Here is a 13,674-nt window from a genome sequence, read left to right on the forward strand (position 1 = left end):
GTATAGGGTGTAATAGATGTATTATGGCCAGTGGTCAGGACATGTTGGGGTGTAGTGTCCTATGTCTGTATAGGGTGTAATAGATGTATTATGGCCAGCGTTCAGGACATGTTGGGTGTAGTGTCCTATGTCTGTATAGGGTGTAATAGATGTATTATGGAGAGTGGTCAGGACATGTTGAGTTGTAGTGTCCTATGTCTGTATAGGGTGTAATAGATGTATTATGGTCAGTGGTCAGGACATGTTGGGGTGTAGTGTCCTATGTCTGTATAGGGTGTAATAGATGTATTATGGTCAGTGGTCAGGACATGTTGGGGTGTAGTGTCCTATGTCTGTATAGGGTGTAATAGATGTATTATGGTCAGTGGTCAGGACATGTTGGGGTGTAGTATCCTATGTCTGTATAGGGTGTAATACATGTATTATGGCCAGTGGTCAGGACATGTTGGGGTGTAGTGTCCTATGTCTGTATAGGGTGTAATAGATGTATTATGGTCAGTGGTCAGGTCATGTTGGGGTGTAGTGTCCTATGTCTGTATAGGGTGTAATAGATGTATTATGGGCAGGGGTCAGGACATGGGGTGTAGTGTCCTATGTCTATATAGGGTTTAATATATGTATTATGGCCAGTGGTCAGGTCATGTTGGGAGTGTAGTGTCCTATGTCTGTATAGGATGTAATAGATGTATTATGGCCAGTGGTCAGGACATGTTGGGGGTGTAGTGTCCTATGTCTGTATAGGGTGTAATAGATGTATTATGGGCAGCGGTCAGGACATGTTGGGGGTGTAGTGTCATATGTCTGTATAGGGTGTAATAGATGTATTATGGCCAGTGGTCAGGTCATGTTGGGGGTGTAGTGTCCTATGTCTGTATAGGGTGTAATAGATGTATTATGGCCAGTGGTCAGGATATGTTGGGGTGTAGTGTCCTATGTATGTATAAGGTGTAATAGATGTATTATGGCCAGTGGTCAGGACATGTTGGGGTGTAGTGTCCTATGTCTGTATAGGGTGTAATAGATGTATTATGGGCAGCGGTCAGGACATGTTGGGGGTGTAGTGTCATATGTCTGTATAGGGTGTAATAGATGTATTATGGCCAGTGGTCAGGTCATGTTGGGGGTGTAGTGTCCTATGTCTGTATAGGGTGTAATAGATGTATTATGGCCAGTGGTCAGGATATGTTGGGGTGTAGTGTCCTATGTATGTATAAGGTGTAATAGATGTATTATGGCCAGTGGTCAGGACATGTTGGGGTGTAGTGTCCTATGTCTGTATGGGTGTAATAGATGTATTATGGCCAGTGGTCAGGTCATGTTGGGGGTGTAGTGTCCTATGTCTGTATAGGGTGTAATAGATGTATTATGGCCAGCGGTCAGGTCATGTTGGGGGTGTAGTGTCCTGTGTCTGTATAGGGTGTAATAGATGTATTATGGCCAGCGGTCAGGTCATGTTGGGGGTGTAGTGTCCTGTGTCTGTATAGGGTGTAATAGATGTATTATGGTCAATGGTCAGGACATGTTGGGGTGTAGTGTCATATGTCTGTATAGGGTGTAATAGATGTATTATGGCCAGTGGTCAGGTCATGTTGGGGGTGTAGTGTCCTATGTCTGTATAGGGTGTAATAGATGTACTATGGTCATGTACAGCGAGCCCTGTGAGGGGACGAGGAATACATGTAAAGTAATCGGCGTCCCCTGGCAGGGCGCGCTGCGCTCGCCACGCTTCGGGCTCGGTGGCTCGCTGCGCTCGCCACACTATCTGAAAACAACTCCACACCGACGTGGATAGTGGGGGTATGAAAATGTCGAAGGACGCGTCCCGCCGCCCCTCACGAGCTCGCTGCGCTCGCCACGCTTCGGGTTGTCATTGATAGTGGGGGTGTCATTGACAATGGGGGTGCATTTACCATTGTAAGCACCCATCAGGGTGCTTGTACAATAAAAAATCGCATCGCATGCCGCTATTTTGCATGCGATGCGATAAGATGCACTTCGATCAAAATCGCGGGGGTGCCGTGCTAGGAAACAAGTATCCATTACTGGGAGTTGACTAAGTCCCATAAGACTTTGCACAAGAGGTCAGAGGCTGAGTGGCTTGTGCTGAACTCTGCTTGGTGGAGCTCATCATAAGCTTCTCAGGCCTATGGAGGACAGCAGCAGCAGCTGCCTTGTTATCGGAGGGTTTGTAATCAGAGGCAGCGCTGAGCCTGTCAGGGCTCCTACAGAGTAAGGTATAGAGGGACAAACAGAGGCTTTTCATGTTGTATTAATATATATATATATATATATATATATATATATATACATATACCCCCCCCCCCCCCCCGCAGTTGACCATTGACCAAGTTTATACTGCTCTTACTCTGTGTTTTGACAGTGTAATATTCTCCCATGCAGTTGGCAGCCACTAATGACAAGTAGGAGGGGGCCCCCTTTTCTAAAGTGCCCCGGGCCCCCCGAAGGCTTAGTCCAGCTTTGATCTGACCCCGGCAGTACACATGGTTTTGTCCATCTAAGAAGGGATTTGTCAGAAGGAGTGAACCAGAATAAGGCCCCCTGTGCCTTTATGGGTGGAATATAATTGTATTATAATCCTGTCCGCTGGTCCAATGAAGTATCCAATGAAGGTGCAGCATAATATATTGTGCGCTCAAAGAAAGAACAAGGCTTCTGGTTTTTTTTGCACTTAATAGTCATATATAATATAATACAGAATATAATAATGTTCCTCCATAATATATCAGTTTTGCTATTTATTGCACATCTGCAAAATTTGTGCATTTTATTATTTAATTATAACTGTATGTCTACACTACTATAGTACAGTTTTAAATATATTAAAATATATAAAATACATGTATATGGCGGAATATATAAAATAGGTACTCGTTTCCTAGCACGGTGCCCACGATTTTCATCTTATGCCATCGCATCGATGCGATGCGATCAGACACGTTTTTAATTGTACAGGCACCCTGATGGGTGATTAGTATGTTAAATGCCCCCCCATTGTTAACGCCACCCCCACTATCAACGCCAACCCGAAGTGTGGTGAGCGCAGCGAGCCCGCGAGGGACGGCGGTATGCGTCCTCCGAACTTTTCATACCCCCACTATCCACGTCGGCGTGGAGTTGATTTTATATAGTGTGGCGAGTGCAGCGAGCCACCGAGCCTGAAGCGCTGCGCTCGCCACGCTTCGGGCTCGGTGGTTCGCTGCGCTCTCCACACTATCTAAGATCAATTCCACACCGACGTGGATAGTGGGGGTATGAAAAGGTCGCTGGCTCGCTGCGCTCGACACGCTTCGAGTTGGCGTTGATAGTGGGGGTGGCGTTAACAATGGGGGGGCATTTAACATAGTAATCACCCATCAGGGTGCCTGTACAATTAAAAATCGGGTCTGATCGCATCGCATATGGCGGAATATATCAAATACATGTATATGGCGGAATATATCAAATACATGTATATGGCGGAATATATCAAATACATGTATATGGCGGAATATATCAAATACATGTATATGGCGGAATATATAAAATACATGTATATGGCGGAATATATAAAATACATGCATATGGCGGAATATATAAAATACATGTATATGGCGGAATATATAAAATACATGTTTATGGCGGTATATATAAAATACATGTATATGGCGGAATATATAAAATACATGTATATGGCGGAATATATAAAATACATGTATATGGCGGAATATATAAAATACATGTATATGGCGGAATATATAAAATACATGTATATGGCGGAATATATAAAATACATGTATATGGCGGAATATATAAAATACATGTATATGGCGGAATATATAAAATACATGTATATGGCGGAATATATAAAATACATGTATATGGCGGAATATATAAAATACATGTATATGGCGGAATATATAAAATACATGTATATGGCGGTATATATAAAATACATGTATATGGCCTTCATGGCTTCACTTGCGGCTAAGTGGGTGTGACTGGGCGGCAATGGACCGCAGGGACGGAATTCTGGGCTCTGCAGGGATGAGACCAGTCTGACTTCAGTCACATCTCATGCACCAAGTATAGAGTCAGGGAATTACCTGACAATTTAATTACTAGTGTCATCAGTAGATGGATGGGGGCAGGTCCGGTGCATGGATGCGGTGGTCTCTGTACTGTTAATTACATTTAATAGGTCTTTACTATAAATTTGCAGCTATTAGATTGGCCAAACAAACTGTTCTATACCCCCCTCCTCTGACCACACCACCGATAGGAAGCCATGGTGTTACATGAGACCTAGAAGAGTTGATGGCTATTCCTATGGAATTGTATACCAGGATTTCCATACTGCGCTCGTCGGTGCATTAAATGCTGAAGCTTCTTGTAGCTCTGGGAATTGATGTGAGGGTATATGGAAACATTCCTCTGACGGCACACTGGTTTTATTGTGATTGATGAGAAGGCAGATGGTGGAAGACCAGAAGTTAGCGGAAATATGAATAATACATCTTTACGTGGTTGTCCCTGTAGCGCGTGAGGGCAGAGAGTGCTGGTTACACTGGTTGGATTAGGAAATGCAATCTTACAGCCTGACTACAAGAATTACAGTGGATGCAGCATCTACATCAGGCATGTCCAAAGTGTGGCCCTCCAGCTGCTGTGAAACTACACATCCCAGCATGCCTTGCCATAGATTTAGCATTCCCTAAGCGCAAAACTATGGCAAGGCATGATGGGACTTGTAGTTTCACAACAGCTGGAGGGCCACACTTTGGACATGCCTGATGTACATACAGCAAACACACATACAGATGTCCTCACACACATCATGGCTGCAGTCGCGCCAAGCAGCACCTCCCTCTAAGGTCTACATGGTCTAAAGGTCGACAAGTGTGCCCGAAACATGGAGAGCGCAGCAAGCCATGTGCGCCCGAAACTTGGAGAGCGCAGCAAGCCATGCGAGGGGACGCGGTACACTTACAGTGTCCATGTCAACTGTGTCGACATTTACGTCAAAAAAGGTGAGAAACTCATTGTCGACATTCAGACCATGTCGATCTTACCCATGTCAACCTATTTCAGGTGTCGACCTAAGGCCTGTTGACGCAATTCATGAGCTCAAGTGTCAACATTGACCTAATAAAAAGTGATCTGTCGATCTGTTCATGTGTCAATGTTGACCTTTTGTTTGTGTCAACATTGGTTAATGACGACCTATTGCTGTTAACCAAATGACTGCCGACCTAGATATTGACCCAAATTCAGACACAATAGCACAGCTGCGAATTTCCAGGCCGGGCAATTATCGATAGACTGCGTATGGGTACGGCACTTAGTAGGCATGCGCGAGACTGTCCTTCGATAAAATACTGATAAAGTTTTTAATCGCTGGCCGTATGCAAGTTGAAGGGAAGCCGGCATTTGGGGGTGGTAACAAGCCGTTTTCTGGGAGTGCCAGGAAAACCACAGGCGTGCCCAGGTGTTTTATGGGAAGGGGTGTGAGATCAGCTCCGCCCCGGATCAGCCTGCTTCTATCGCAGCCGCCGAGAAAGTCCTGGGCTACACACAGACTGCACAAAATTAGCGATGACCATCGGTGCAGATGCCATCGATGGTTGCCATTGATGGCAATTCTGAACCCAGCCACTATAGTGGCAAACTATTTGATGGATAACCATCGATAGTTTTAGCTATCGATGGCTATCCATTATATTTGACTGAATGGCACGTGGGCCAATCAGAACACAGGGGCAGGACTTCCGGTGTCGGGGGCGGAGCTATGCTCTGTGTCCCGGCACCTTGAAAGAAAAAAAAAAGTAAACATCGCTTCTCCTTTGCCATCAATGTAAGGAAACCATCTGGTACTCCCACATCGATGGCAAAAGTATTCGACACCGGACACAAACCATCGATGATTTTATATCATCGATGGTCGAGGGTCATCCCTACACAAAGTCATTTGAGCAGCTTGCGGATGGGTTTGCAGGCTTGTAATATTTTCGCACAATTGCACGGGGCGGGATTTAGTGGCAGCGTATACCTGATCACTGGGCTGCAATATTTAGCAGCCCAGCGGTCCGGCTGAATTAGGCCCTTTGTCTGTGAGTTATACCACAGCCCTCATTCCTTTCTGTGAAACCGCTTCTCTCAGCCAGAACATAATGTTGTTTTTAGTGTGTATTTTGTTGAAAGCTATTACCACACAGTGCACTAATTGTGCCTGTAATTGCGACCTTAGACAAGGTCGCCTGATGTAACCGAATAATAGAAGCAGATATTTGCCGTCTCTATACAGAAATTCTCGCGTATCTCTTTCCTTCCAGATATTCCTCTAGTGGATCAGATTCTTATATCTGGCTTAATCCTTTCATTCGTTCTCAAAAACAATAGTGTGTGATGCAGAGGCGCACGTTGTGCATCTCAAACCCCCCAGTGTTCCCAGCGGTGCAGGTACTACGTTCCATAAATCTAATTGAAGACTTCCCAGGACGGATATCTCCGGAACAGCGCACACTTTAGTCTCCGCGCCTTTTACTATATGAAACGCTGATTGATCCTGTTTATATTAGAGCGGGGGTTCCCAAACTTTTTCAAATCATGACCGTTTTTTGTTATCACACTGAGCATAAATAATTTGAATCTTGAACCACCAACCCCAGGCATCCCAGCAAGTATTCTGAGGCACCCCAGTAAATATGCTGGCGGTGTGAAACGATAACAGATGAGGGATTGTCTGCCACTGTTCATGCACAACGCAATAACGGTGGGAAGGAGGGAGGATGGCAGGAGCGCCAGCCTACCAGGGTGGGATCAGAAGACCCTTCTCCGGCCAGGCTTTCACCAAAGGGCAAGTTGGTTTTAGCTGGCAATTGCAAAGGTTTTTGTGCTGTATGTACTAAATATCTCTGATATCTACTTACAGACCATTGTCCGCCCCCACCACCCAACGGTTTTCACTTACACCCCATTTTCCCTGCATTCTGTATTTCAGCTCCTTATTCTGCCCTTACAGTTTTCTCTGACCCCCCAATTTATCTCTCTCTATTTCCTTTGTAACTTTTAAGCCCCTCCCATTCCTCTCTCTGTCCCCCATTCTCTCACACCCCCCTCAGTCTCTCCCTCTGTGAGTCTCTTTCCAGACTTACCGCTAATCCTCACTTATCTGTACTTGTACTTGCCACACATCTGCAGTTACATAGAAACATAGAATTTGATGGCAGATAACCATTTGGCCCATCTAGTCTGCCCCTTTTTTATCCTTCAGGTAATCTCCCCTTTTTAATCCTTATTTCTTTGTAAGGATATTTATATGCCTATCCCAAGCATGTTTAAATTGTTCTACTATATTAGCCTCTACCACCTCTGATGGTAGGCTATTCCACTTATCCACTACCCTTTCTGTGAAGTAATTCTTTCTAACATTTCCCCTGAACCTACCTCCCTCCAGTTTCAGTGCATGTCCTCATGTTCTATTACTTCTTTTCCTTTGAAGAAAATTTCCCTCCTGTACTATGTTAAAACCCTTGATATATTTGAAGATTTCTATCATGTCCCCCCTTTCCCTTTTCTGCTCCAAACTATACATGTTAAGATCTTTTAGTCTATCCAGGTAAGTTTTGTGATGTAGGCCATGCACCAATTTCATTGCCCTTCTTTGTACACTCTCCAATGTATTTATATCCTTCTGGAGATATGGCCTCCAGAACTGAACACAATACTCTAGATGAGGTCGTACCAATGACCTATACAGTGGCATTATTACTTCTTTCTTTCTACTGCTGATACCTCTCCCTATGCAACCAAGCATCTGACTCGCCTTCCTCATTGCTTTGTTACATTGCTTTCCTGCCTTTAAGTCCCCTGAAATAGTGACTCCTAGCTGCGGTGATTTTGTTATAAGAAAAGCGTAACTTCAATTCAGACCGTTTCGGTGAATAATTAAATTATTGGGTATTCCAAGGTGGGTCGGAGTTCCTTTTATAATGACCTTGGCGTAGGGTGGCTGCTAGATCGAAGTGCGCTAAAGGACCTTTAATGTCACAACCACATAATCTGCGATGGCAGGGGGAGGTGCATGGCTACCATCTTTTTGGAATAATAACCTGTGACAAATGGAGCAAGCCTCCTTGCTTGAACCTTGGCAAGTGAGTGTGGGCCTTCTTAGAAAGTGTATGGGTCATTGCGTCAACCCGATTTTGGTCGACATGCATTGGGCTGACCATTGAAGGTCGACAGGCCTCAAAGCAATACCTTAAATAGGTCACAGTGTGTGAATGTCGACACAAGCATTAGGTCGATGAGTTTTTTACGCATTTTTTGTCCTAAATGTCGACAGTCTGCGTTTGCCATGCTTCGGGCACTATTTTATTGTCCCACTACTCCGTAATGGATGGTAGGGCATGAAATAACGCCTGTCGGCACATGTCGGCTCACATGTCGACCTTTTCACCTAGGGCCTGTAGACCTTAAAAGGGTTCGACCTAATGACCAGATCCCCTTGGAAGTGTACCTAAATATGAGTTCAGCCCCCTCCAGAGTACAGTTATGCCCAGACTAGCTGTGAGCTGGCAGACTCTCTCCCTGCAGCAGTTCCGGGACTCCGGAGTGTTTATAGGAACTGAGTGTTGTGACTGTGTCTCTATAGAACACAGAGGAATATTTAGAGCAAGTTCAAAGCCGGCACAAGTGAAAGTCCTCGAGAGATTGGTAACAGGTGTTCTCCTCCAGGCCTGCGGTGAGGGTACACAACCCAGACACATATAGCAGTGATTGCACAGGGGGAGAGCACATTGCCACAGGCCTGTATTATAAACGTAACAGAGCCGTCGTCTGGAAAACCAGCAAGTCGTCAGCGGATCCACGTTATCCTCACCCCATTTTATTTTTTATTTACCCCTAGTATTTGCATGAACTTAATTATAATATTTGTGTTATAACTTTACCTTCTTTTTTATAATGGTGCTAGTTGTGTTCACAGTATGCGGTCAGGAAGTCGACATTCCAAATGTGGCAGGGTATGCTGTCGACATGGTTGAAATGTTGACATCTTTGAAACCTAACAGAGAAAAATGTGGATATGGACAGAATTAGGGATGCCAATACCGGATGCTCAATCCAGGGATTGGCCACCCTAGTAAACAAAAAAAAATGCTTCCGCCCCCCCCCCACACCATGCACCCCACACATTTACTAACATGGGCGGGTGGTGCAGCCAGGAGCAGGGCAGGTGGGGGTTCTCGGTGATGCCTGGAGTGAGTGAGCAGGCAGTAACAGTGTGGACGGGGGCGTGGCCTGCGCAGCGTGACCTCTCACCAGGTCACACTGCCATGAGTTGCACACCAGTGTCAGGAGCAGCCGCGCAGTGACTGAGTGTGTGCTCAGACTGTGCATGCGCAGTTCAATCCTGAAATTGGAAACTCCAATCCCTGAATTGAAATCCCAGGAGTTTTAGGGTCAAGCCGTCATTTGAAGGTTCTTGCAGTTGTAGGTAAACAGTTGGATGACTGATGTTGTTCATGAATGACATATAATACAGCTGTTTTCTCTTCCCACTCTGTAAAATCTCATTTCTGTCTCCCTTTCTCCCCATACGTCCTGAAGGAAACCACTCCATAAAGAAGAAAACGGAACCACACGAGCCGAATATGCAATGACCCTCGAAACAGCCTAGACGTGACGTAGAAGATCTTGGTCACACAGCCCCTGCAGACCCTCCCGCGATGTCGGAGGTGTCAAACTTTTGTTTTCGGAGTACAAAAAAAACCCCAAAATGCTCCGTTCCGGATAAAGCTGGGTACAGAGATGGTGTGGACCATTGCCTGGAAATGTTACTCCAGAACATATGTGAGGACAAGGGTATGGCCTTGCTAAGTGTCACACACAGAGTAAAGCAGAGATTGACATACTGTGGGTAGAGGCGACGCCCACTGCAGCGCCTCTGCTGCGGTTACTGACTGCGCAGAACGCACCGCGACACTGGCATGTGGAAGGAGGTGTACGCAACCAAGCGGAGGATTGAGGAGACTTTACCTGCATGCGCAGAGTTTTCATACCCAGGATACAAAACCTTATTTTATCTTATATTGAACAGCGCCTTTCATGTACAAAAATGCCAACAGAATTGCATGCACTTAATACCTTAGCCAAGAACACACAGCAGTGATATCACTTCTATGCAATAACCCAAGGCCGAAACATTATCAATGGAGAACGTATAGAATGGATTATTATCAGGCGACAGGGCTCCCTTAGTTTTCAAAAAGAATAATTAAGACCCCCTTTTAACATGAAGATTACTCAGTGCGCTACAGATGTCCCACGCTTTCCTTTGGGGTCACAAACACAGATATTTCCCAGCTACTGTAAGAGCACTTTCCTGAAATTGAAAATGTGGCGCTATAAAGCAAGGATTCAATTCCACCCGAACCAATGAGATTTTCAGCATTCTGCTGCTCCCGCCCCCCTGAACATGTGATGCGCTTATTGTATGTCACACTGGGGTGGAGGGGAAGCAGGTACTAATAACCCAGGCCTGGGATTGCTGGGGTTTGATGCAACCACCATGGTATCATTACCTTGATGTGTGGGTCCTTCCCAGTGACATCTTCTCAGTGCCATCTTTGGGAAGATGGTGCCACACATTGAAAGAAAAGACTCTGGAGTGTCTTTACCTTCAAATGCAGGTGAGCCATCTTCCTAAATATCCCCATGTGGGTACCGGTGCCTAGCGTGGCTCTCTATTACACCATGAAAGCGCTGCCTGCAGCATTATGACAGCAGGGTGGCTTTAACAAGACTGGGGAACAGCATTCTCCACACACTTCTTTGATGCATTGTCAGAGGTGGCCAACCAATCGGAGGCAATGAGTCAATAAATGTTTTAGTGTAAGACAAAGAGCCGATACCATGCATACAAATGGGTGTGGCCTAGCTCCCGCAAGGCCACACCACATTTTTAAATTCCCATTCATGTATATATGACACCTTGTGACATGTTTATTTTAATCTTAGCAACCCATTTAAACACTACAAAACGCCATATGATACATTACTATATTATTCTTGCAGAAATCCATTGCAGGCTAAGCCTACAGCTGAATCAGTCCCCACCACTAGTGACTAAAATAACTTACAAGCTTAGGAAAGAAGCTTGTCCAATGGGGTGAAGCACTGGAGTGAGCAGCATAAACACGCCCCTGAGGAGCTGAAATAAAGATGACCACTAAATGGCTCCTCCCTGGCATCTCCTTTTATAATTTCATACAAGCAAGAGAGCTGAGATTGCCAAGGCAGAAAAGCCCAGGGCACTGCCACTTGCCTCCTCTGACTGTGCCAGCAATTGCAGGGCCGCCGACAGGGGGGTGCTGTGGGTACAGCTGGCCTGGGCAGCTCATTTTAACCACAGCAACCCTCCACTGTGTGCTGCCTGCGCTGCACTCGGTCCTCAGCAGGTCCTCAGCACAGCCTGGCTTCTTCAATACAGGAAGGCACCGGCCGATTAAATTGCTGCCTCGGCTTTTGAGCCAATTAGAGCTTGTGTACCATTAGCGAATCAGAGCAGCTGCCAGTACATGAGCTCTGAGTGGCTCACCCGCCGGTGCTGCTTGTTGATTGGCCGCTGGCGTCCTGTATTGATGAAGCCACGCTGTGCTTCGGGACGTGCTGAGTCGGGGCGGTAAGTGAAGGATGATGGGGGTCCATGGCGGGGGGCCTATGGGGCCCGGACTGGAAATCAGTCCCGGGCCCCAAAATTCCTGGTGGCAGCCCTGGACAATTGACAGTGCCACAGAAAACCATGGTTTGGCCACCCCTGTGCATCAGTTTTGGTGGAGATTTTGCAAACTTTCTAAAGAGAAGGTGCCAAAGTTGCAACCAACTCTAGTTATTTTTTTTAACAATGTACTAGATAAATGATGATATCTACAATCTTCCCCCCTTGCCCTCTTTAGAAGGTTTAACATACTGCTTTGGAACGCTACCATTCCCTGGTCACAAAATGGTGGTCCTATCAGAAAATTGTGGTTTTACAACACGCCACTGTGACATCGCCCTGATGGGGTTTACCTCATTGAATTGAAGGGTTAAGGCAAAATCATTTCCAGCTGATGTGAATATGATTATTCAGGAAAATTGTAACGTACAGACACACTGGGCAGCTGCCTAGCGTCCTGCAAATCTAGGGCCCTTCAAAACAGGAAGGGTGGTGGTCACACAATCAGAGCGGCGAGGCAGGATTCCCTTCCTGCATGCTGATTGGTGGAACAGTAAGGCACTGCATAACTATCCTTTGCAGAACTCGGCTAACATATGATGGTATAAGGGTCCCTTTGAGGTTTCCTGGTGCTTATAAAACTCCATTTTATACAGAATATTTTATTTCAGAGCTATAAAGCAAATCTGTTCATTGCCCCTTTGACAAAAATACTGGTGCTTGGTTAATGAAACGTCACCATTCGCACAAATGCATTTTAGTCCATCACAAACATTTGCCATCACTTTCTAAACTGCGCTGGAAAAAAAAGACACACATTGGGGAATTAAATTCTGAGCGATGCTCATTCACTCAGGGTTACACTAGACCAGGGCTGGGCAATTGCGGCCCTCCAGATGTTGAGGAACTACACATCCCAGGATGCTTTGCATTAGTTTTGCTATGTGGCCATGCTGAAACTGATGCAAGGCATGCTGGGATGTGTAGTTCCTCAACATCTGGAGGGCCGCAATTGCCCAGCCCTGCACTAGACTAACTGCATTCATTCAGGGTTACACTAGACCGGTAATGGAGAACCCTGGCACTCCAGCTGTTGAACTACACATCCCAGCATACCCTGCAACAATTTTGACGTTTGGCCATGCTACAACTGTTGCAGGGCATGCTGGGATGTGTAGTTCAAAAACAGCTAGTTCTCTCTCACTTGACTGAATTCATTCATTGTACTGTGCACCTTTACGGGGGCGCAAGGTAAAATGATCTATGATGCAATCGCAATGTACCTACTGGCATTGGCTTCCAGTTAGGATATAGCGCATTGCCAATATAACTTGAATTGCCTACCATGCAGTCCATTATGTGGGGCAGATGTGCTGAGCCTTGAAGACTGATAAAGTGAAGAGAGATAACGAACCAACCACACATTAGACAATGTGTGTACTAAGCGATGTTGTGTGCAATATCCTCCACTAAGGACCCGCAGGAGCACACACCGGTAAGAATACAGTGCATACACACTAGATCACGGGGTCTCAAAGTGCATGTTTTCCAGGTCTCCTCACAGAATTAAAAGTTAAATAATTAGCTCCACCTGCGGATCTTTTAAAAAGTATCAGTGAGTAATGAGTGCACCTGTGCACCTGCCGGGTGACCTGGAAAACGTGAACTGTGTGGGGACAGAGTTTGAGAACCCTTGCACTTGATGCTATATATGAAAATATCATTAAAGATATAATTATCGTGGAAATCGTTAAAACAATTGTCTAGTGCAACTGTAATGCGTATTCGCACTGCGGTTGGTGTGAAAAAGTGGAACACTTCCAGGTGCAAAAAGTTGAATCCGATTTTAATTCGGAGCATTATATTTGTAAGTCATTAGGTACTTGTGTAGTATCACGGCTCCCATCGCATGCCATATGTAGTGGCATGCGATGCGATTTTACCATGTTTTTATGCAT

The 13,674-nt window shown here is 45.5% G+C and overlaps 1 protein-coding gene across 1 annotated transcript in view; it reads left to right on the forward strand.

The window, feature by feature from the left end:
* The window catches only part of PRIMA1 (proline rich membrane anchor 1), a 71,858-nt gene extending 59,346 nt beyond the window's left edge, over positions 1–12,512 (forward strand). Inside the window, exon 5 of the mRNA XM_083167565.1 lies at positions 9,607–12,512. Within this exon, the coding sequence (XP_083023691.1) occupies positions 9,607–9,676 (70 nt within the window). The 3' untranslated portion in view covers positions 9,677–12,512. The remainder of the gene's footprint in view (positions 1–9,606) is intronic.
* Positions 12,513–13,674: the final 1,162 nt, after the last annotated feature.

The sequence above is a fragment of the Crinia signifera genome, chromosome 12 (assembly GCF_055691185.1).
Source record: "Crinia signifera chromosome 12, ASM5569118v1, whole genome shotgun sequence".
Classification (NCBI taxonomy): domain Eukaryota; kingdom Metazoa; phylum Chordata; class Amphibia; order Anura; family Myobatrachidae; genus Crinia; species Crinia signifera.